The sequence below is a fragment of the Vidua macroura genome, chromosome 8, assembly GCF_024509145.1.
Source record: "Vidua macroura isolate BioBank_ID:100142 chromosome 8, ASM2450914v1, whole genome shotgun sequence".
NCBI lineage: Eukaryota > Metazoa > Chordata > Aves > Passeriformes > Viduidae > Vidua > Vidua macroura.
In genome coordinates, this window is record NC_071578.1 from 16,889,848 (window position 1) to 16,911,064 (window position 21,217).

Consider the following 21,217-nt stretch of genomic DNA (forward strand, 5'->3'; position numbering starts at 1 on the left):
GCCCGGCTGCCCCGGGGGAAGTTGAAGGCCGGGCCCCCACGGGCCGCTCGGCCGGCTGCGAGGGGGCGGGCGGCGCCGGGCGCCCGAGGAGGAGCCCGAGCATCCCGGCGCCGGGGACAGCCGGAGAACGGGCGGCGAGGCTTCATGGGCTGCTCACGCCACCATGGTGCTCGCCCTCAACGGCAGCCACCTCTACGGTAACCTGCGGCCCCTGGTCCTGGAGGAGCCGCGGGCGCTGGGCGGCGGCAGGATGATCGCCGGCTCCTGGCCCCCGCGCAGCCTGGCCAAGCTCGGCCCGTCGCCCCCCCCGTCGGCGCTGCCCACGGCGAGCCCCCTCCCCGCCAACGACTCCCAGTGCGGGGAGCAGATCCTCAGCTACGGCAGCGCGGAGAAAGTTCTCATCGGGGCCGTGCTCTGCCTCATCACCCTGCTGACCATCGCCGGCAACTGCCTGGTGGTGATCTCCGTCTGCTTCGTGAAGAAGCTGCGGCAGCCCTCCAACTATCTCATCGTCTCGCTGGCCCTGGCCGATCTCTCGGTGGCCCTGGCCGTCATGCCCTTCGTCAGCGTCACCGACCTTATCGGCGGGGAGTGGATCTTCGGGCGCCTCTTCTGCAACGTCTTCATCGCCATGGACGTCATGTGCTGCACGGCCTCCATCATGACCCTCTGTGTGATAAGTATCGACAGGTGAGAGAGCCCGGCGCCCCGAGCCCTGCCCTGGCCTCCCGCCGCTCCGGGGGACCGGCCCGCGCCGCTGCCCGCAGCCCCGGCGCGGGGGAGCCGCACTGAGCGCTCCCACCAGCGCTCTCCTGCCTCCTCCTCCGGGTCCCTTGGAAATGAGCCGTGCTCAGAGCAGGGAGCGAGGCGAGTGCCAGCCCGCAGCCTCTCTGTTCGAAGGAGCCCGCCGGAGCAGGGTGAGCTGCCGCCCGTATGCGAGCCCAGCTGCCTGGTTGCCCCTCTGGGTAACTTGCGCCACTCGGGAGCCAGGGTGTCAAAGCAAAACCGGACCTAAACTGTGAACGTTTACCATGGCTCTGTGCAAACAAATAGGGCATTTCCAGCTACTTTAAAATTTGGAACATATGTCTTTAAACTGCTTTATACCACAGGTAGATTTGAGTTGATTCTTTCAAAGTGACAGTGCAACCTCACTGGGTTCAGTGGAGCTTTAACAGACTAGAGAAGGTGCAGTACTTATAGATTCCTACGGTTTTATCTTTATTCTAGGACAATCCCAGAATAGCTCAATTTCATTTTTGACAAATAATGTTTTGTTTGAAGGAAAAATTACTTTCAAACGTTTGCTTTTTAAAAATTTGCATCTGCTGTCTTAAAAACCAAGTTATGCTCATTGACATTTAGCTTCTTCCAAAAGATCCCGTCACTGGGGCAACAGGGAGGTGTGTACACACTGCAGAAGATGTGTACATCTTAGGTGTTCAGTTCTGATGTAAAAACCATGCCAAAGAGCCCACATTTCCCTGTGTCAGTCCTCTACAAAGGAAGGCTGTCAGATTCCTTTTTTCCATGCAGGTTCTATATTCTAAAGTAAGCTGCAGCCTGTAGCTTCCCTTTTCCACAGCCTAAATTCTATGCCAAGAATTTTAACAGCTAGAAAGTAAATTTCATTAAAACTTTACACAATTGGCTGAAATTGAAAAACCTTGTAAGTAGATTTTAGAAGTAGTTTACCAACTCTGATATCCAACAGCAGCCTTGACTGTTTACTTCAGAAAGTTTTAAGAAAAGCTCTGCATTAGGTTTCTGCAAAGCAACAATATTTTTAAAGAAATTCCTACAGTAAATGGAGGTTGTTTCATATCAGGGAGCATCACAGTTTGTATTAATTTCAGAACTTTAATTTCTGTACAAGCATCCTCTGTTCTAGTACTCTTTATTTTGTGACTTCTATATTGGCCAGCAGTTAGCTGAATGCTGCAAAGCATCTTGTAGCAATGAAATCCACATTTTACAGTATCTAATGATCTGTGGTTTTGGTGTTGGTTTTTGGTTTTTTTTTTTTTGGTTTGTTTTTTTTTTTAATTGCAGTTACATTGACATTGCTTAATTTTAGTTTATCTAAGTTAATTTTTAAACTTAATTCCTGTATTGGAAGAGAATATGAATAGGCTTATCTACCTTCCCAATGTTATTCTCTGCTTTTCTATTCTCTTTGTAAGATAGGTGATTTCATTTTTACACTCTCTCCCCATAAAGTATACTTATTCTTTGATTGTTCTTATGTCTATCTCTGAGCTCTCCATCTCAATTTCTACCAACCTTTTGAAAACAGGTTAACATAATTGTGTGATGATTCACACTGTAGCACTGGGCTTTTGCTCTTTTCTATTTCTTAGTTTAACATTTGAGGTCACTGCTGTGTGCTGAACAGGGGCTTTGACTGAACTGGTCACACTGATGACTGCATCTCTTGTTGTTCTCTCAGTTCTCCCTCCACTCCCCTCTCCCCATAAAATACTAACAAGAGATATATCTCTGTATTGAGGAAGAATATAACCTCTTGTAAATGACTGATTTTCACCAGCTAGTGCTGATTTAAACTAGAATTATTCTCTTGTCTTTGTGTTCTCAGTTCTTTCACTGAATGTTTACTGAACACCATCTCTTCATAATTCATTATACTGTTGTCTACTGCCTACTTGAAATTAAAATTCTGTGACTTATGATGCTTAACCTCTGTCACCCAAATCCATTACATAGTTGAGATAGTTGGTATCATAAATAAAAGGAGACAAGCCAGCAATTCATTAACAAAATATCTTTACTACTCAGCAATAAGGAATTAAAAAATCCCCATGATTTGTAATCCTATTTAAAAATAATTAATCTTATACTTCTGTAGTACTGCTAAGCCAGACAAATATTAGTTTTGGATATTAAGAAATCTTTGAATAGTGCATATCTATAAAATATGCAAAGCAGGGAGGCAGTATGAAAATCAAATGTGAATGATGAAATGTTGCCAGTCTCGCATTGGCGGTAATGGTGCTGTCATATCTGCAGTTGTTCTTACACATATATAGTTAGGAAATCCTTGAATGATCACTGAGGAAAATTTATCTCTGAAAACACATACCTCCAGTTTAAATTGTGTTTGTGCTACAGGAGCTGCAAATCACAATGTATACAGTGCATTAGAGGGTCAGACCATTTTCATAAGGCTTTGGTGAAACCACTTCCATGTTTATGTAGGAGGAGAAGATTACCACTGATACCTCCATTAGTAGTCTTACTGTCTCAGGGCAACTAATGCAAATACAGGACCAGGAAATTTCAATCAGAAATTCCAGAAGCAGAGAATGTGGATGAAATTCACTGTCCTTCAAGTTGGCCACTATCCTCAGAGGCATTTAGATGTATTTAAATCTTGAAGATCCTGAGGTTACATGGGACACATTTCTTTAGGAAGAAGAGTTAAGGCAGGACAAAGAAACATTTTTGAAATATAATTAGGAATTACACTGTCACCTATCTCTTTAGGGCACTATAGGAAACTTTTGTTGTGATCCAGTAACATCTCTCCTGAAGTAAAAGATGAGGTTGTTGCAAGCAGTGCAGAGAGAGCAAATAAATTGGCTCATTTTAAAATTTGTTAAATCTCTAGGTTCTTCCTGAAGCAGATATGAGAATCAGGTAAATAGCTGAAATTATATTACTATTGAATTCATCTCAAAGAACCAAATTTGTTACAAACTGTTAGGCAGGGTTTGTAAAGAGAAATAATACCTTTTATTAAACAAACAATTTAGTTAGTAAAACAGAGGCTTTGAGGAGCTACCAAGAAGGATAAAATGAGTAAATTGAAAAGGCTTTTTGATTTGTTTCCCTTGCACAAATATGTGCTACTCAGCTTATGCCACTGAGAGCACTGAAATGCCAGCAGCTGGCAAGCCTATTGCTCACAGAGAGATTTTGCTGCACAGCCCTTAGTGGTGGATGTGGTTTTTATATGAATATATCAGCTACTGAAAGAAGCATATTAGCATAGAGTATACAAACGGGCTGGTTTCAGTCTGTTGGAAAACCTTCTATTTTTTTCCTAGTTAGACACACCAAGCACTTCTTGTATGTTTTAAGTTGCTTCTGTTCTAAGTTGTGGAAACCAGAAGGGTGCAGAGTAGATGGCAGTGTGCTATTATGGGGATATCTAATTTTGGAGAGGGTGCACAAGGAAGCAGCTAGGTTGGAAAGGTCATTTGATTATCCACAAAAATCTAAAGTTGCAGAGATTTGTTTCACAACATAAAAAGGTCAGGGGGACCTGAGATGAACATATATTTTAGGTATCTCTACTTTATTTAAGCCCTCACTTTGGAGGAAGGCTATCTGCTTACAGGCAGGTGTGTCGGAACTAAAACATATGATGGAAGGACAAGAGTATTTATGCCTTTTCAATTTTTTTAAGGATTAAGCAGGCAAGACAACTTAATACTCAGTCAGTGATCACCTTTACTAGTCTCTCCATCCATGATATGGGTATTAGCTCTGTAGAAAGGTAGGAGCTAGAGAGACTTTTGCAGGATAATTGAACAGAATTTTCTATTAAGAATTTCCTATTAGTGTGTTGGCATATTTTTTTCTTTTGCTCTTAAGGCTCCACTTTTCTGGTTCTGAATTAAATAGATTATATCACATCACATTTCCTCTACGTTCTTTACATTTAAGAGTGAGAAAACCTTATGAGTAAATTATGAGGGATGGATACAAACCACATCTTGGTGGGGAATAAAAAAAAAGGGAATTAATTGTGTTTGAACTAGTGGTGTTTTCATGCTGATTCATCATGCTATTCTGACCCAAGATAGCTACAGAAATGCTGTTTTGGAGAGTATCCACAAGATAACTGCACAAGTAGCAATTTTTAATTCAATTTAAAAATAGTTCTTTGGCTTAGAAAGCGATAAAGAAACATAACTACTCAACTACAGTTGAAGCATTATAACACTTTCCCCACACCCACACAAGTAATGAAACACTTTTTTGGGAACTTTTCCAGTCTGTATCTTGGCCAACAATTCACGAGTATTCCAGGCTTCCATTAAATTGATTAGGATTTAGAATTTCTATGCAAATAAGTGGGCCTTTTTGTTCATCCTGAGATTTTTATGTACAAAGATCAGCTCTCTCTCCCTGCCTGTGTTGCCACACTCCAAGTATGAGTACTTGTGCTTCTCCTTAGAATGTGTCAGTCCCAAAAGTTCACTGGCTTCTTGAGTCCTCATTCCATGTCTAGGACTTGTGCAGACCTCAAATTTCCTCAGAGGAAGATTTTGGAACAAAATTTAAATAAAGATTTAGGCACTTTCAATAGAATCCAGATGTCTAAATTCTACCTACATCCCAAGCTGGTAATATGACCTGAAAACTGTTAGCAGTTTGCTAAACCTAATGGTAGCAGTAGTCCTGTGAAGCTTCCTGTTTGGTATGAAGGCTTTTTCTGCCTCAGTGCCATGGGTGGAAAAGGCAGCAGTCTGTTCTGCCAACCCTGCTCACATCATTCACAAAATCCATATAGAATATATATGCGGAAATAGCTATGAAAAAATCCTCTCTGTAATACATTTTGGATCTAGAATAAACATAGCCACCAGTAGTGCCACTCATGCGATTTTGTTTTTTATATATATGTATATTTACACAGAAATAACTGAGAAATGAGGAAAAACCTAAAAGGAACTATAGGAAGAGTGTGTGATGAAGTTATTGCAGTTAAGGTCTATATCGCAGAAGAAAGTTTTGAGATCAGTATGGCAACTAATTGCTGACAACAGCCACCCTCACAAGAGCCATTTTTTTTCATTGTTTAGCCTGATAAATAACAGTACTCGTTTTGAGCCTGTAAATAACTTGTCTAGCTTATGAAAGACACAGCATTGATAAACTAAACTAAAGTGAAAAAGAACAGATTTGGTCTTACTCCCTTCCATGTAGTTTTTCTAATGCAGTCTGTTTAAAGAGCGTTCCTTAAGCTGATGTAATTTATTTTTTGCAGAGAATTTATTACTGAACACTTATGCAATCTCCATTTCATTATTTATGTGTAAAAAAGGTACAATATAAATTTCTGTTCCAAAATTCAGAGATGAAGAAATTCAATTGCAAGTTGGATGTATTAAGTAGTATAAGGCAGTGCAGTGTTTATCTGTCACTGAGAACCCACTCCAAAAGAGTAAATTGATCTGGGGGGATTTGTTGCATTAACACAATCCCATTTCTTTAGGTACCTTTCTGTGACATCCTTGGGTAGTATTGTTTCCTGTGTCACAGGCACAGGAACGAGATGCTTTTACTTACAGAGTTACTTACAGAGTAACCAGGTTTTAGCCACAAGTATTGTTTTATTATGTCTTTGCAGAGAAATTATGCTTCATGAACACACTGCCAGATGCATAATAAGCAGGTGAGAATTAACAAATAAAAGGTATTTTATAAAACAGACGGACTATTTTGTGAAAACTTGACACAGGAAAAAAGTTTTAGCATCAAAAGGAGTGGAAGTTTTGTCCTTTTGCAGAGGAAAAAGATCTGAAGTTTGCTGGGTGTGTCTTCTGTCTGCACAGTAGAGGCTGACAAAGTTCGGGAAGCTAAAAGATGTTATAGAAAAAAAAAAATCTGTAGATTGGTTATTCTCTTGCTGTTCTGTACTGGATGCATTTAAGCAGTGTTACTGCAAGGGAGTCCCAAAGTGTGGAGATCCAAGATAACCCAGAGGTGGCAGTGCAGAGGGGACTGCAATTGGGAATTTTTCAGGGTGCATGAATGGGGACTTAGAGTTCAGCGAGTAGCAGGAGATTTGAGATTAAACCACATTTACCTGAATGCCTTTTCTTGAAACTGGATGGTGCATTTCCCCCCCACACTTGAAACTATCTTCTGTTTGCTCCTACCAGGGTTTAAGACTGGATGAGTTTTCAGATGTGATTTTGGGGTCTCTAATTCTTGGGGGTTCATCCAGACATTTCAAAGGAGCCTGATAAGTCAGAGGTAAGGGAACATTAATTCACATTTTTGCAAAGCAGGGCACTCTGGAGACATTCAAAAGGTGATTTCTTTCCTATCAAGGTAACAAAAATAGTTTCTATAAGTAAAGTTGGATTTCCTTCAAGATTCATAGCAAAAATGCAATTCTAGAAACACTTCTCTTTGTTTTTGAAGGGAACTTCCAAATATAATAAAAAAAATGCAAATGCATATCATACTGGCATGATGTGTAGTGTAACCTGATTACACTGGTATCAAGATATATTTTCCTAGTGTTTTTCTTGAACTGGATGAGTATCATAGAATGAAACATCAGAGCTTTTGTAGTTTTGTACACTGAAGCAAGATTACTATATCAGTAGTAGCATGCTCACAAAAAATCTAGAAGAAAAGAAATTAATCAGGGAATGTTTTCACTTTCCTGAATTGATTTTTCTCTGAAAATTATTTCTAAAACTCCCTGAAAATTATATAACATATTCCTTTTAAAGAAACACAGTATTATATTTGATATTGTTGTTGAGTTTGAAATATTTAATTGGAAATATTTGTGGCAAATTTTGAAACTTTCTTCATCTGCAGTTGATAAATACATATGGCACTGTCTGTCAGCTACAAACACCTCTTTTTTTTTCTTTCTCTCAATATATAACACACAGATCTGGTCCTTCCTCTGTGGACCAGAAAGTTTGAAGAAAGCTGGCCATTGTAGGTCTTGTATGAAAATAAAGAGCTTGAGAAATAGTTGAGTCTGCTGAGGTGCAGCTGTCGGAAGAAAGACTGGGGAGCAAAATCACAGCTTCTGGTGTCTGCATGCCCAAAGCACAGTGCTCACTGCAGTTCTGTTCTAATGATCACTGCTGTCTGTAAGGTGAGGATAATTTCTTTCACCTGGATAGCTTACAAGTTTTAGTTTTTCTTGTTGTACTGGACAGCCAACTATTTCTGAAAGATTGAATAGTGTATATATATATATATATATATATATATATATTCCTATATATACTGAAAAGAGGAAAAAAACAGCTGAAATTTTTTAAACAATCTCTTACTGCAAATTTTCATTTTCAAACATCCCAAGATTAAATATGTCATAGTGAAAATTTGTTTTTATTCTGTTTGAATAGAGCAAAATTAGAGAGTAAGCATCACTGATTTTCTTTTTGTACCTTGCTGTTTATTCAAGGCTTTGTACAGAAATCTAGATTATCTGATACATCTGTACATATTAGCATGTATGCAAATCTGGTGGTGATTCACTTCTAACAATAAACATGGCTTTTGGGTAGTGCACAGACAAGAATGAATTCTCTAGTAGTGCAGAACAGAGATGTGCATGGAAATCAAATCAGTACTGAGCATATTCTTTCTGTCTATCATGGCCTTTGTTATCAAATGGGAGCTAGCACAAGACACCACTGAAGGGGGTTTATTTCATCACTGATAGCTATTTCACTGCTAATTGTCATAATTGTTTAAAATACAAAGCCAAGAGGGATATTACAAAAATAGCTTTTTTTAAGTTAAGGAAAACTGGAGTGAAATCTATTCTTAGAGGTACATTGTGTCTTGAAGAGAAAATTGGCAGCAGAGTTTTTTCCTGAGCTATATCAAGGAAAAGGGTGGGATTTTGGTACTGTTAAACACCTAAACCCAAGTTTTTTAGCTTGTAGAAGTTTAAAGTATAACCACAAGGAAAGTTTGTAATCTGACAAAAATCCATGTTTGTGTACAGTTCTTGTGTCTCTTAAGGAGATTGTGGGAAGTGGAGGCAGACTCATATGAAAAGTAACATTTTTCTCACATTAGAAATTATTTGTCCTGCAGGGTGTGGGAGGTTGAGGGGCAAGCAGCAGCTTGCCACATATTAATAGTGGTGGAAAAGCTGGTCAGGGATCAAGGGAGAATGGACAGAGTTCATTGTATCTCAGACATTCACCAAGCTGGGTAAAATCAGAATTGGCAGCAAAAGCTTGCCTGCAAGAACACTATTTTTGAGGAAGACTTATGTACAAACCTTTTACTTTTGATTTTTTGGTTGAAAACTCTCCAGTCTTTTAGGAAAACACTGTAATTGGAGATCCAGGCAAAGACATCATGAGGCCTCTTCCCAATAACCTGGCATGGAGCTGTGGCACCTTCACTGCCACTGAACAACACTGATGCCCTTGGTGGCATTTGAATCATAATTTCTAGTCAAGCACACACGTATCTGTAATCAGAAATATGGCCTATTGCTGCTGCAAGTGAAATTGCTGCCACCAATAAAGAGCTTTAAGTACCTTATAAATAAACTGTTTGCTTTCCATGAGATGTGTTGGAGCCTGGGGACAATGCATTTCAACATATGTTTTGCAGATCTCTAGAGAGGGACACAAAAGGTAACTGGAAAAATTCCAAGTCTGTGGCAGCAGCATCTGTTCACTAGAGGACTGTTCCCATGTGAGAAAATACAGGAAATTTTAAATCAAAGTAAAGAATAGATTTACTCTGATAGCAGGTGTTCGTTCAGAAATTGTCAATCAGAGTAAATATGAGAAGGTAAAAATGGAAGGCATAAGTAGAGATAACAGAGGTATATGCTATTATCTAAAATTATTGCAGAATTTCCAACCTGTCATCTTGAATATAAGCCATGAAAGGATGTTATGGTTGTCATGAAATATTTCCAATATACAGTACAATTTGGCAGAATAATTATCTGTAGGCAGTTCTCTGTGTGGGTTGTTACATTTTGTTCATTTTCTGTAGAAGTGGACATTTAGCAAATAGTTGAAATATTAAATCCCTGAACAAAGAGTTTGTCTGGCCATAAATTACTTGGAAATATTTATACCCATGACCCAAAAGAGCTGCTGACAAGATGCAAAGCTTTCCTTTAATAGTCTAATAAGATGTTTTGATGCTAAAAGTGGTACAGCTTTGGCTCAAAAGACTTAACTTTTGAATTGTTATTTACTGCAGTTTCCTTTTTACCCTAAATATCTGCATTTGAAGATCCACTACTTATCACAAGCAGTTTTAGAAACAATAGTGATTGTTGTGTCTCAGGAGTGTATTGTCCCATGTGAAAAAGCTATTTTTGCAAAATGAATATGGTCATTAACAGAACAAATTATTATTAAAAAAAAAACACCAAAAACAACTGAAAATAAAATAGCATTGTGGACCATTTGTCTATAAATTAACCAACACAAGAAGGAGCTTAACATTTCCAAAGCCTGTTATTTAACACAAAGCTTCTGCACTGCTACTGTTGAAATTCAGGGAAGACCTTGTAAAATTTCTCAAACACCTGCAGCTTGCAGGGAGCCACCTGAGATGTCCAGCTGTGGTGATTCAGCCCACACTGATGTCAACGTTCTGCTCAAATTCAAATTAATCTTTGAGGTTTTCTGCCTGGCAATGAAAGCTGCTATCATTGGAAGCTGTAGTCACAGAAATAAACCTTAGGTATTTTACTTTTTATCCACACAGAGTTGATGCCACCATATCTCAGAGTTGCCTTAGAGTTGCCAACTTGTTGCTGAGGGAAAAAAAAAAAGCAAAGGAAAGACATACTCACTGAGAGGTGGGAAGCAGGGCTGCTTTCTGCTGATCCCACTTGTGTGGTATAGCATCTGTAAAATGAATATAAAAGAGAGCTCTGGAATCCTTGATAATCTTTACATTCTGCTATCTTTAAAGGTTTTGGAGGAGGAGATGATCTATCATCAGCTGTGTTTCTGTTTTAGCATAAATGTGTAATTCTAAATTCTGAGGAACACGAAAAGGTGTTATGAAGGTATTGTGACCACACAATCACACACTGAGCTGGAAAAATGGGTATTTGTGAAAAATCAATACCTGAATCTGTCCTCAAATTTTGTCATTCTATATAGAAAGCCCAGGGGAAGAGAGCCAACAACTCTTTTTTTGACAAGATAAAAGCAAGAGGTTCATTTTGTAGATTGGATGTACTATATTTTCATGCCTGTTAAGTTGGTGGTAGCAGTTTGTATTGAAATGTGGTCTATATTTTAAAAATATTTAGTGTTGCAAGTTTTGCATGATTTTAAAAAGAAAGAAGAATATGAAGGATGTTGCTGATAAAAAGAATACACTGTAGTGGAAATTTGATGTAGGCAGGCCTGTTCATCTAGACAGAGAGGGCACACTGTCCTGGCTAATCTTTCCCCAGGTTTCCTGTCTAGTGATCTCGAAGCTTACTTGCAGCTACCTTTGCAAAGGTAGACCTGGTGACATCTTAAATGGACAGTATGGAATTCTGGAGTTGAATTAAATGTTACTGGGGCAAGCTGGAAGAAGCCACCCATGTGGAACCACAGCCTGGCAGCTCTGAGCAAGACCCAGGAGATTCAGAGGTCATTAGAGTGGAGGATTTGTTAGCTAGAAAGAAATAATGTCCATTTGGCCATAACTTTCTTCATTCCAAAGGCTGCTGGCAAAAATGAATAAATATTATGACAAATGAATGACTAAATACTGAGGTTGGGAAAGGCTGAACATACAGTTTTACTGACTGCAGTTTGGGTTTTGCTGCAGTTACTTCTCATCACTACATCTTTCTTTCCTTTAACCTTCTCCTTCAGTTAAAGGGCACCTGGGGCTCTGTATTTAGAGATTCTGAATGACTGCAAAGGGAAGAAATATTTATAAAGTAATATTAAATTCCTGAAAATTTTCTGTTTCCCATTTATATAGGAGAGCTCAACCTGACAAATTTATTTATTGATACTAAATTCCAAAATATCACTTAATGAGACATTTTGTGAGGAAAATTACAGCAGGCAGGAGAACTCGAGCCTGGGTGTTTAAGCATGCTGTAAGTGAATATGTTAGTTAAAATGAGTGCTAAGGAAATAAATGACATGTGGTTGAGAAGCATGGTAGCTAGAGTAAGCCTTACATTCATTGGCATGAAAGATGGTAAGACATGATAACCTCATTCTGTACCACACACTGAGCAGAAAATATAGTGCTCAAATATCAGGACATTACACAAAATCGCTGTCTATATAAGTTACAGGGGAGGAATCATCTTATTAATGATAAGTCACTGGAAAGGACTGTGAGCAGCAGTTTTCTAAAATGTTCTTGAATTGTAGACTAACAATTTGATCTAACCTCCTGCCTTCCTTCCTTGATAGCTTCCCCTCATGCTGTGCTCTCTCCAGCCCACAGCCTCTGCTTCCAAACCTGGATATGATTGTTCCTGTGTTAAGACTTATTTGTACTAGGAAGAGAGAAATGATTTTACAACAGTAGGGGAAGCAACTCCAGTGTGCATCTTTAAAAACAGACAGATAAACACTATACAAGACACTTTGTATATCCCAAATTTTTTGAAAGAATATTATTAATTAAACCTGCTTTAGACTTGGATTTTCCTGTGTATCTAAAACATTTTTTTTATATGGCCAAGCTTGGGCAAACAAGTAAAGCTTGAGGTCAACATTTATAATTTTCACATACCTGATCCAGTGGAACACAGCAAAATTTTTGTATGATTTAAAAAAAAATCAGATCTGTCTTCAGGCCAATACAACTATGGACAAAACCAAAAATGTCCAGGTAGGCTGGGTTTGTACTGAGATTCACCCAGAATGACTGTACAAGTGTTCCTTAGGGCTCTTGCAAAATTAGTGTCATGAAGAAGCAAAGAGGAGAATTTGGACCTGGTCTTTCCAGCATTTTTCCTGTCTCTTCAGAGAGAGGAAAAGAAAGAAGGGGGAGGAGGGAAGAAGTATTCTAGAGGGGGTTGTTCCTTAAGTGCTTTATCTGGAGATATTATGTTTAAACTGTTTGTATTCAAGGAAGGAAGAGAAGGGACGTAATTTCAGCACATTGAAATAGCTATTCCCTGAGGATACTTTGTTTTAATATAGTGGTACCAGTAGTTCAGTAGGCTGTGGTTTTTCATTTCATTCATCACTTATACCATGGAAATGTCTGAAATGTTTAATTTAATTGTACTGAAGACATCAGTCATGATTTTCTAGTTAAAGCTGTGGGAGGCTTTCATTTTGAAACACTATTATAACTTTCAAAATAATTCCTTTTAAGCTGATGTTTGGTATCAATCCAAGCGTGACTCATGTAGTGAAGTTGGAGAAAATCACCCTAGCCATTTCTGCTTTATGGTAGTCTGATTGATTAAAAAACAAAAGAGTTTTTCATAGCTCTGAAATCAAGCCTCCACATTCTCTGACAATTCCCCTGGGTGTGAGGGACAAGAGGGTTGAGATGGGGAGAACACAAAAGGAAAATGACAATTTTCCAGTTCCTATCTGCAAAACATATTCTTTTCCGTTTTTATTTGTTCAGAAACTGCCTCTGTTGAAAAGAGGAGGGATTTCATCTGAGCTGGTCTTCCAAGAAACCTTAAAGAGAACTTTTAAGTCCCCTGTAACACTATTAAGCAAAATTTCAAGTCCAGCCTCATCCTTCCCCAGTAGCTTTCGGACTCTGCTGCTCTTCAAGCTCACTGACAGCACAGCCTCCCTCCAGCCATGCCACATCATTTACTCAGATTCATTTTCCCTTTCCAGAATTACCCAGATCTCCTGTAACATACAAAAGGCCATATGAGATAAAACATCTTTCCTAGCTTTTTCCAACCCATTTTCCTGCGTATTCAATTCAATTGCTAATGACTATTGTATCACAACCAGACAGAAACAAACAAGAATGCAATACCTCTTTGATTCTTTTTCTAGAAAAGAGTTTTTTCCTATCTTAGTCTCCCAGATCATACCAGAAGGTTAATTAAATATCTTTTCTGCCCTCTCAAAAAGAGGCCAGGCATGTTGTAATAACTTAATAAAATGAAATACTGCATCATACACAAAAGGAAAAAAAATTATTGTAAAACCCCATGTAATTAGATACTCAGGTATAGTAGTTGACATGATGCAAATGCACTGCATTTGTTTCTATGGATCTACAATATTTTGGGATAATAAAAAGGGTCTCAATGTGGAATAAGTTGAAATGTGAATTGTGATAGAAGTAGTGTTTTCTGATATAAATCCCCTTATTGAAGATAGCAAAAAACTGCCATCTTTGAAGATGTTTCAATTTTCCTTTTTCTCCCTGATTGATAAAATGAATTAACAACTACTCTGAATGATACCTCAGGGCATGAACCTATATTCACAAGCTTCTGCACTTGTGAAGCAGCTCGTGTGTATACTATGATGAATTTCATGAAGAAATTTCCAGCAAATTAGATATTTCTTAAAAATCCTGAGAAGTCTTTCTCCAGGAAATATTCCTAAAGTGTTACTAGTATGCATTGTAAATCATACTTTATTCTAGATTTTGATTAATATAAGTTTTTGCTTAGAAAAAAAAATTAGGAAAAACATTTTGACTCTCTTCTCACTTCTTCCACAAAAATAAATATATCTGTGTTAAATAAAGGAGCTTGCAAATCTGGGAGGGGGTGTGTGTGTGTGAAAAGGCAGAAGTGGGTAGTATGTCCCTGACACAGTTCCGCATTTTCTTTTAGAAAAGCATGAAGTTATTTTTTTCCCCCTCATCCTTCCACATTGTTGAACAGTGTAAAGAAAAATGATTCTTCCTATGTGTGACTTGCCCGGATTTGGAGAGCTTTTGAAGTGTTACAAATTATCTATCAAGAAGTGGGGTGAAAAGCACTTTTGAGCTCTGTATATCATTAATCCTGTTGCACTCAGTAAGCAATCCACACTTGTATACAGGAAACAAGTGATGATGAAACCCACAAAGCTGGAGTTCAGACATTTTGAAAAAAATTAAAAATAGTAACTCTTCCATTACAGAATGCAACTTAATTCTAAATAATTTGTGTCCAAAACCTTTCCAGTTTTCAAATGTATCTGGTTTCTAGGAGGCTGGTGAAAGATTAAACAGGCTGAAATCCACCTCCCTCCTTATAACTCCTACATTAATGTCGCTGTGATGGTAGAAAAAGGAAAATATACAGGTACAGTTTTCTTCAAAGAGAGTTAATAAAAGGATTTAGTCTATAATTTAGAATATTTATAAGGCTAATTGCAAAGTATTGAGTAGAAAATACATATTATCTAACATTCAGGCAGTGCAGCAAGGTAAACATCAGCAACTAAATTTTGGGACCTTTCCTTCCAAGCAATATATAATTTGCAGTGGAAAATGAAAGGCTAAAGAACTGGTTTGTCATGAAGCCAAGAACAAGATGTGACAGGTGATAAATGCTTTGACAGACATGCAAGGTGCAAATGAAAGGCAAATGGTGAGGGCAGGTGAAAGAAATTTGCCAAGGTCTGAAAACAAAGAGTAATATGGCTTCAGAATTGCAAGGTAGTAGAAGTTGAATGGAAAGATGTTCTGGCAGTATGGTATTATGTATTTCTTAGAAAGAGTACAGAATGCATCCCCCTATCTATGGGGTGGATGTCTAAGATTAGTAGGCAAAAATGAAGAAGGAAAAATACAGAGCTAACAGAGAAAGAGAAATAAGACAGCAAGAAGGTGAAATAAAAATGAGTGAAATAAATGTACAAAAAATGAGCTAAAATAAATAAGAAAAATATGAAGCTGTAAAGCTATACAATATGAAAGGAAGAAAGCCCAGGAAAGTACAGAGAAATGAAAAGAAATGTAAGAGAGGAGAAAACAACCCTCTATATGCAAATTACATTCCTTTAGAATCAAGATATTTAATTTTGATTGACTTAATCCTCCCCCCACTGCCAGGAAAGCCTACACTTCTTGAATTCATCAAAAATAACCCCCTACAATGACTTCTGAGAAAAAGAAAAATCAAGTCAGAACATTTACTATGTAGAATAAATTAAATATGTGCCCACTATAGCAGTGGAAATGAAGGTCATCCTATTATTGAAAAAAAATTAAGAAAATACATTTCATTAAGAAGAAAATAAGATGAAAAAGGGGAATAATTTAAAGTGTTAACCTTGAGAAGAAAAAGAAGAATAATGTAAGAAGGGAGAAGAAAAAGGAGAATTAAGAAGAAAAAGGGGAATAATGTAAAGTGTTAACCTTACTGAAAGCAAAACAAATATTTCATTCCCATTCTTTCAAATAGTAAAATTAACACATCACCATTTCAATTATAATAATGTTGAAATTTTATGAAATGCGAAGCATAAGCATCTAGAAGAATAGATATCAAAACATACGTTTAAGATCTTTTATATTTGTTTATTCACCATCAGCTGAGAAGGATGAAGTAGAGCTTTCTAGGATTTCTAGCAATTAAGATGTGGAAGCTGACCACTGTGCTAAGACTTTTATAAACTGTGTACTAATTCACAGCACAGGAAAGATGCAACATGTAACTACACAGAACACAGAACTAATCAAAGTATTTATCTTTGTACTCTCTCCACTATCCACTGAGTAGTGTTTTGATCTTGTCTCCACTGAGTAGTGTTTGAATTTTGTTAGTTCTGCTGTCTCAATCATCATTGCATGATGTTTTGTTTAGGTTTTAAAGTGACTAATTCATATTCTGAAAGCCTTCATATATGCATTGAAATTAGTAATTTTGAGCATTTCTGCTAAGGAGAAGAGTATTTTACTGCCTCTGAAATATTCTCCTCTTCCCAGGAAATAAACTGGCAGTGATCATGATGTGATTATGAGCCCAGTTTGTCTTGCAGAAAGGTAATGTACTGTCGTAGAATAATTAACAAGGTAATTGTCACATTATAGCACCATAGCTGTGCACTGCAATACTCGTGTCCCCCATTTAGGCCTTTCTATGCTTCTGTTCTTTTACTTCTGTCTCAATCACTTAAGTATGTGGTGGGAATTGTATTTCCCTGATCAGTTTGTATGTTTGTATACCTTGTTTTATTTAAAAGAAAGTCTGAGGGACAGGGCATCTCTTGCATTGTGTAAACACATCATCTTTGAAAAGAAAACACTATTTGCTAGGTGTTTTGACATAGCCATAACAGAAAGAATAGATTTGGTATTTGTTTCAACTTACTACATTTACATTTGAAGGAAAGGAAAAAAGTTATCTAGATACATTACTATACTAGGGAGAACATTTTTCAATGCTGGATAGATTTTAGGAATGGCATTTTGCTCCTGTTCTTGTGAAGTGTCTCTTAATGTTGAGCTGAACCAAATAGAAAAAAATCATGAAAAATGATGAGAGAACCATAGCCAAGGAAGAAATGTCAGTAGATCAGCACAATTCTTCAGCATAAGTTATTATTGCAGGTGAAATACAGGATGGGCTTCTACAGGTGTGGGTTTGCAAAGAAATCATGCATGGAGATGCATACTGAAGACAGAAAGCTTCTGTGCTAGAGAAACAGAGCAGCGAAGGAGGAAGCACTGTGTGTCTTTGGAATAAAACAGTTTTATTACTCTTAAAATACAACAGTAGGAGAACTGACAGAACCTCATATTAAGCACAACTTTTAATCAAATGGTAAGTGATAACAAAATGTCTTGTGATTCCTGGCAGAAACAGCTGTAATACACATCTGTATCATTTCCAGTAAAATGTTTCTAGTCTTACTCCATTGCAATCCAATCTGCTTCATAAAAGCATAGTCAGACAGTGACAGATCTGATTTGATTCTGGAATCTGTTAGATCAAGACAGTGAATTCTGAGACATAAATGTGCACTAACTAGAATGGAATTCTATCTGCCTATAAAGTTCATGGAGACCAGAAACAAAGGAATTACATGTGAGTACAACAGTTGCATAAATGATGTTGGTGTAATGATGCATTCAATTTATTATTGAATTGGGCAGGAAGCTTCAAAATTATTTTAATTCTTTTAACTGTATGCTTTTCTATTGCTCTATGACTTTGCTCACGGTGACAGGCAAGTCCTTTTACTCTTTTTTTCTTTTAGCCATATAATGGAGCTAGGAAAGAAAGATTTAGGACACACAGTCACAAATTGGACCATCCTGTTACTATTTTCCTTCTATTGTTTAAGTCAGTGTAGCTGTTAAGTCTCAGGTTGTTTCCTGGATATTTCAAAAAGTGTGAGGATTAGAGCCATCTGCCTATGTGATCATGGGGATTTTTTTAGCCCTGTAGGATAAAAACTATTCTGTGTGGTCATTATAATGAATTGACAGCAGAAAAGCCAGCATGGAAAAGCCCACAAACTGAATTGTCTCAGGAGCAGACCTATATGGTTATAATGGTTTTACATTAAATTGTGTATGACAATTTATTGGCATTAAATGTCTCTAAATGCATTTAGAGATACTGGGGAAGAATTCTATGTCACAGGGAATCAGATTTCTCTAAAGCAAAAGGAAAGGATTTGTTCGTTTACCTTTTCCATTGTTGGTGTTCATCGTGTGTGGCAAATGGCAATTGTGTACAATGGCTGGTGAAAGGAGGGAATCCTCTACCCCCTCCCAGGTTTGAACAGAGCTCCAGAAAAAGGATTTTTCCTCCCCAGAGCTGGGCACACTGTGTATGCCTCACACCTGAATGGGACTGCAGCAGAACCCACAGTGGGGACTAAGAGACACTGAGGAAATAATAAGACACCAGTCCAGAGCAGGGATGTGCTCATGTGTGTATCCACACACATTTAAAAAGTTTACTCTGCCCTTCACCATTTGCCATCTTTTTGGTCTCTACTGTTTACTTTGAGCTCTCCAGGCAAGGGTCTGTTTTCCACATATGTGATGCAGTTGAAAAGTGTTCACATCATTGTTTTTTGCTGTATCCATTAGACAGTAGTGTCATATTTTTCCTTCTCAGTGTTTTGCACTCACCCAGCATCCTTGGAGTGGCAGCAGAACGTGACTGCTGTGTGTGTTGTGCCTCTTGTAGGGCTGGAACAGCATCCTGCACTTCAGTGTTCTGCATGCAGCATCAGGCAGTGCTGAATGGAAAATGCCATGACCAATTTAGAAGAAATAAAGACCATTCATCTGCCTTTGGGGAGTAACCTAGATACAGCCCTCACTGTGCTGGGTGTGACATGGAGAGATGCCCTGTCTGGCAGAACCACTGAGTCAAGAAATTCAGAGCAGGAAGAATACAAACTAGTATTGCCCTTCTTTTAAAAGTGAGAACCCAGGCACAGTTTCTTCTCCATCAAGATCAAAATGAACATCTGTGGCATGTGAAAGAAACAAATCTCAGAATAACAAGTCTGAGACACTTCTTTCATGTGGGGGATAGCTGAGACACATGAAATGGGCGTTTTAGGGACTCTGACTTCATTCTTTCCCAGTAATAAGACCTCAAGGTGTTACTTACACTTGAATATGTTAAGTTCAGCTGATTTACCTTAAGTATTTTTTATTAAAGTACTAGTTTAAGATTAAGCATTAAAAAGTATATTTTCCTACTGAATTTGACATAATATTTTTGAAGTTCATGAATCTATTAAGCCCTGAGCACTCTCTAGTGTATTAGACAAAAGTGGTGATTTACATTATTTTGACGTTGTAAATGAGTTTTCAAGGGTAATGGATTTAATATAGAGAGATTAAAAGCTAACATTCCTTCATTTGTGCCTGCTGACTTCTTTCCCCCATCATACCACATTTAGCAAAATGAATAAGGCAGAAGCAATGCTGGTGTATTTTTATGCTAATTAACATATTTTAATTTCAAATAGCATTTCTGAAGAAAAGATACACTCCAAAAAAAGTGATGCCAGGGCAAAACTAATGAATTTTCATTCTTTTCAGTATACTCATGCTTTCACGAATTCTTTTTGTTATATTCTGGTGCATGAGAAAGCATCAGTAGGCACTCAGAATATGCAGCCCACAGATTTAATTTTTACAGAAATCCAGCTTAACTTTTTTTTAACTACATAATAAAGTTCACCCTAAAAGTGTGTTATTTTTAGTGACCAGTTGGGTAACAGCTATAGGAGTGCATACTTCAGGAAGGCAGATAAGGATTTTTTTAAAAAACAACACATTGTAAATGACAAGAATTAGACTGTTCTTAGACAAATTTTAAGGGTAGGCCACTCTTGTCCCCTAAAGTCTGCAGCTGAGAGCTTACTCTTGCTTCAGTTGCATTGCTTAAAGCAGTGTGATGTGTATTTTAATTTGTTAAACTGAAGTTTCTCTGCACTAATTCCTCTTTTTCTTATCTTGGAGCCCCTTGGGAGTGGAAATGGTTTTGGCCATGGTGTTGTAACACAGAAATCTCCATGGTCTCTGCATGATGCCCAGGGCTGCTGGGCCAGTGACTGTATTCTAATGCTGATGGTGGGGGGCACAAGAAGCAGCCTATTCTAGCAGCATGGTCCATGGATTGCACTGCTCTGATCCCAGACAATTCCAGTAAGAATTCTTAGTTCATGGTCCCTCCAGGCACAGATTCACTGGCTAAATGCTGACATACTGTGATTTACTTGTGCATCCTGTCAAGAATAGGGCACAATAAACCAGTCTGTCCTTTGTGCAACACTTGCCACACAGCGATATAAAACCAACGACATCATTGAACAGGATTGTTGGTACTCATCAGAACAGATCAATAAATGATGTTTCTTTTACTTCCATAACTCTAGCATATCCAGGTGCTTGTAGAAAGCTTGTAGAAAGCAAGAGCACTGGCCATGATTTCCTGCACTGCAGTAAAATCAACAATGCATTCCACAGAGCCAGGCAAATCTCATGTTTCTTCTGCTAAGTGAATAGACAGAGAAAACATGCTTCTCAAAAATATTTTTAATCACATTGCTATAGTTCTTGTTTGTAACACTCCAGAACTTTCACTAAACACCAGTAGCTCTTGCAACCAAAACATTATTCAGGAACTTGGTTAGAAATAATTTCTTTTACAAGTAACAAAACAAATCACACTGATTTTCTCTAAATTTTTTTGGAGGAAGTGAAAAAGAACAATTTGAGAAGTTAAAAGTAACTCATAGGTAAGTTCCAGTTGAGCAGAAGCCAAAACTGGAACTAAAAATTTTAGGTCTAAATAAAGGCATATGATTCCATATAAGAGAAAATTCCCATTGTTAGAGAGGAAATACAGAAATTTTCTATAGTTGAAAGTAAATTCAAATTTAGGATATTCTTACCCAGCTATGTAGAGCCATAGTAATACTTCTGTAAGTAAAAGATACTTAATTTAAAATACCACAAGTTAGGAAATAGAAAAGTTGTCAACAGACCTAATTTTTTTTTTTTTTCTATGAAAAAATTATAAGCATTTTTCTTTTCTGTAAAACTGTGTTTTCTTCCCCAGGTC

At 37.9% G+C, this 21,217-nt stretch overlaps 1 protein-coding gene across 1 annotated transcript in view; it reads left to right on the top strand.

Moving 5' to 3' along the window:
- Positions 1-87: 87 nt before the first annotated feature.
- Positions 88-21,217, top strand: part of HTR7 (5-hydroxytryptamine receptor 7) — a 29,266-nt gene continuing 8,136 nt past the window's right edge. The window contains exons 1-5 of the mRNA XM_053983793.1: positions 88-690; positions 857-892; positions 13,440-13,459; positions 14,675-14,721; positions 16,965-16,969. Of these exons, the coding sequence (XP_053839768.1) occupies positions 164-690; positions 857-892; positions 13,440-13,459; positions 14,675-14,721; positions 16,965-16,969 (635 nt within the window). The 5' untranslated portion in view covers positions 88-163. The remainder of the gene's footprint in view (positions 691-856; positions 893-13,439; positions 13,460-14,674; positions 14,722-16,964; positions 16,970-21,217) is intronic.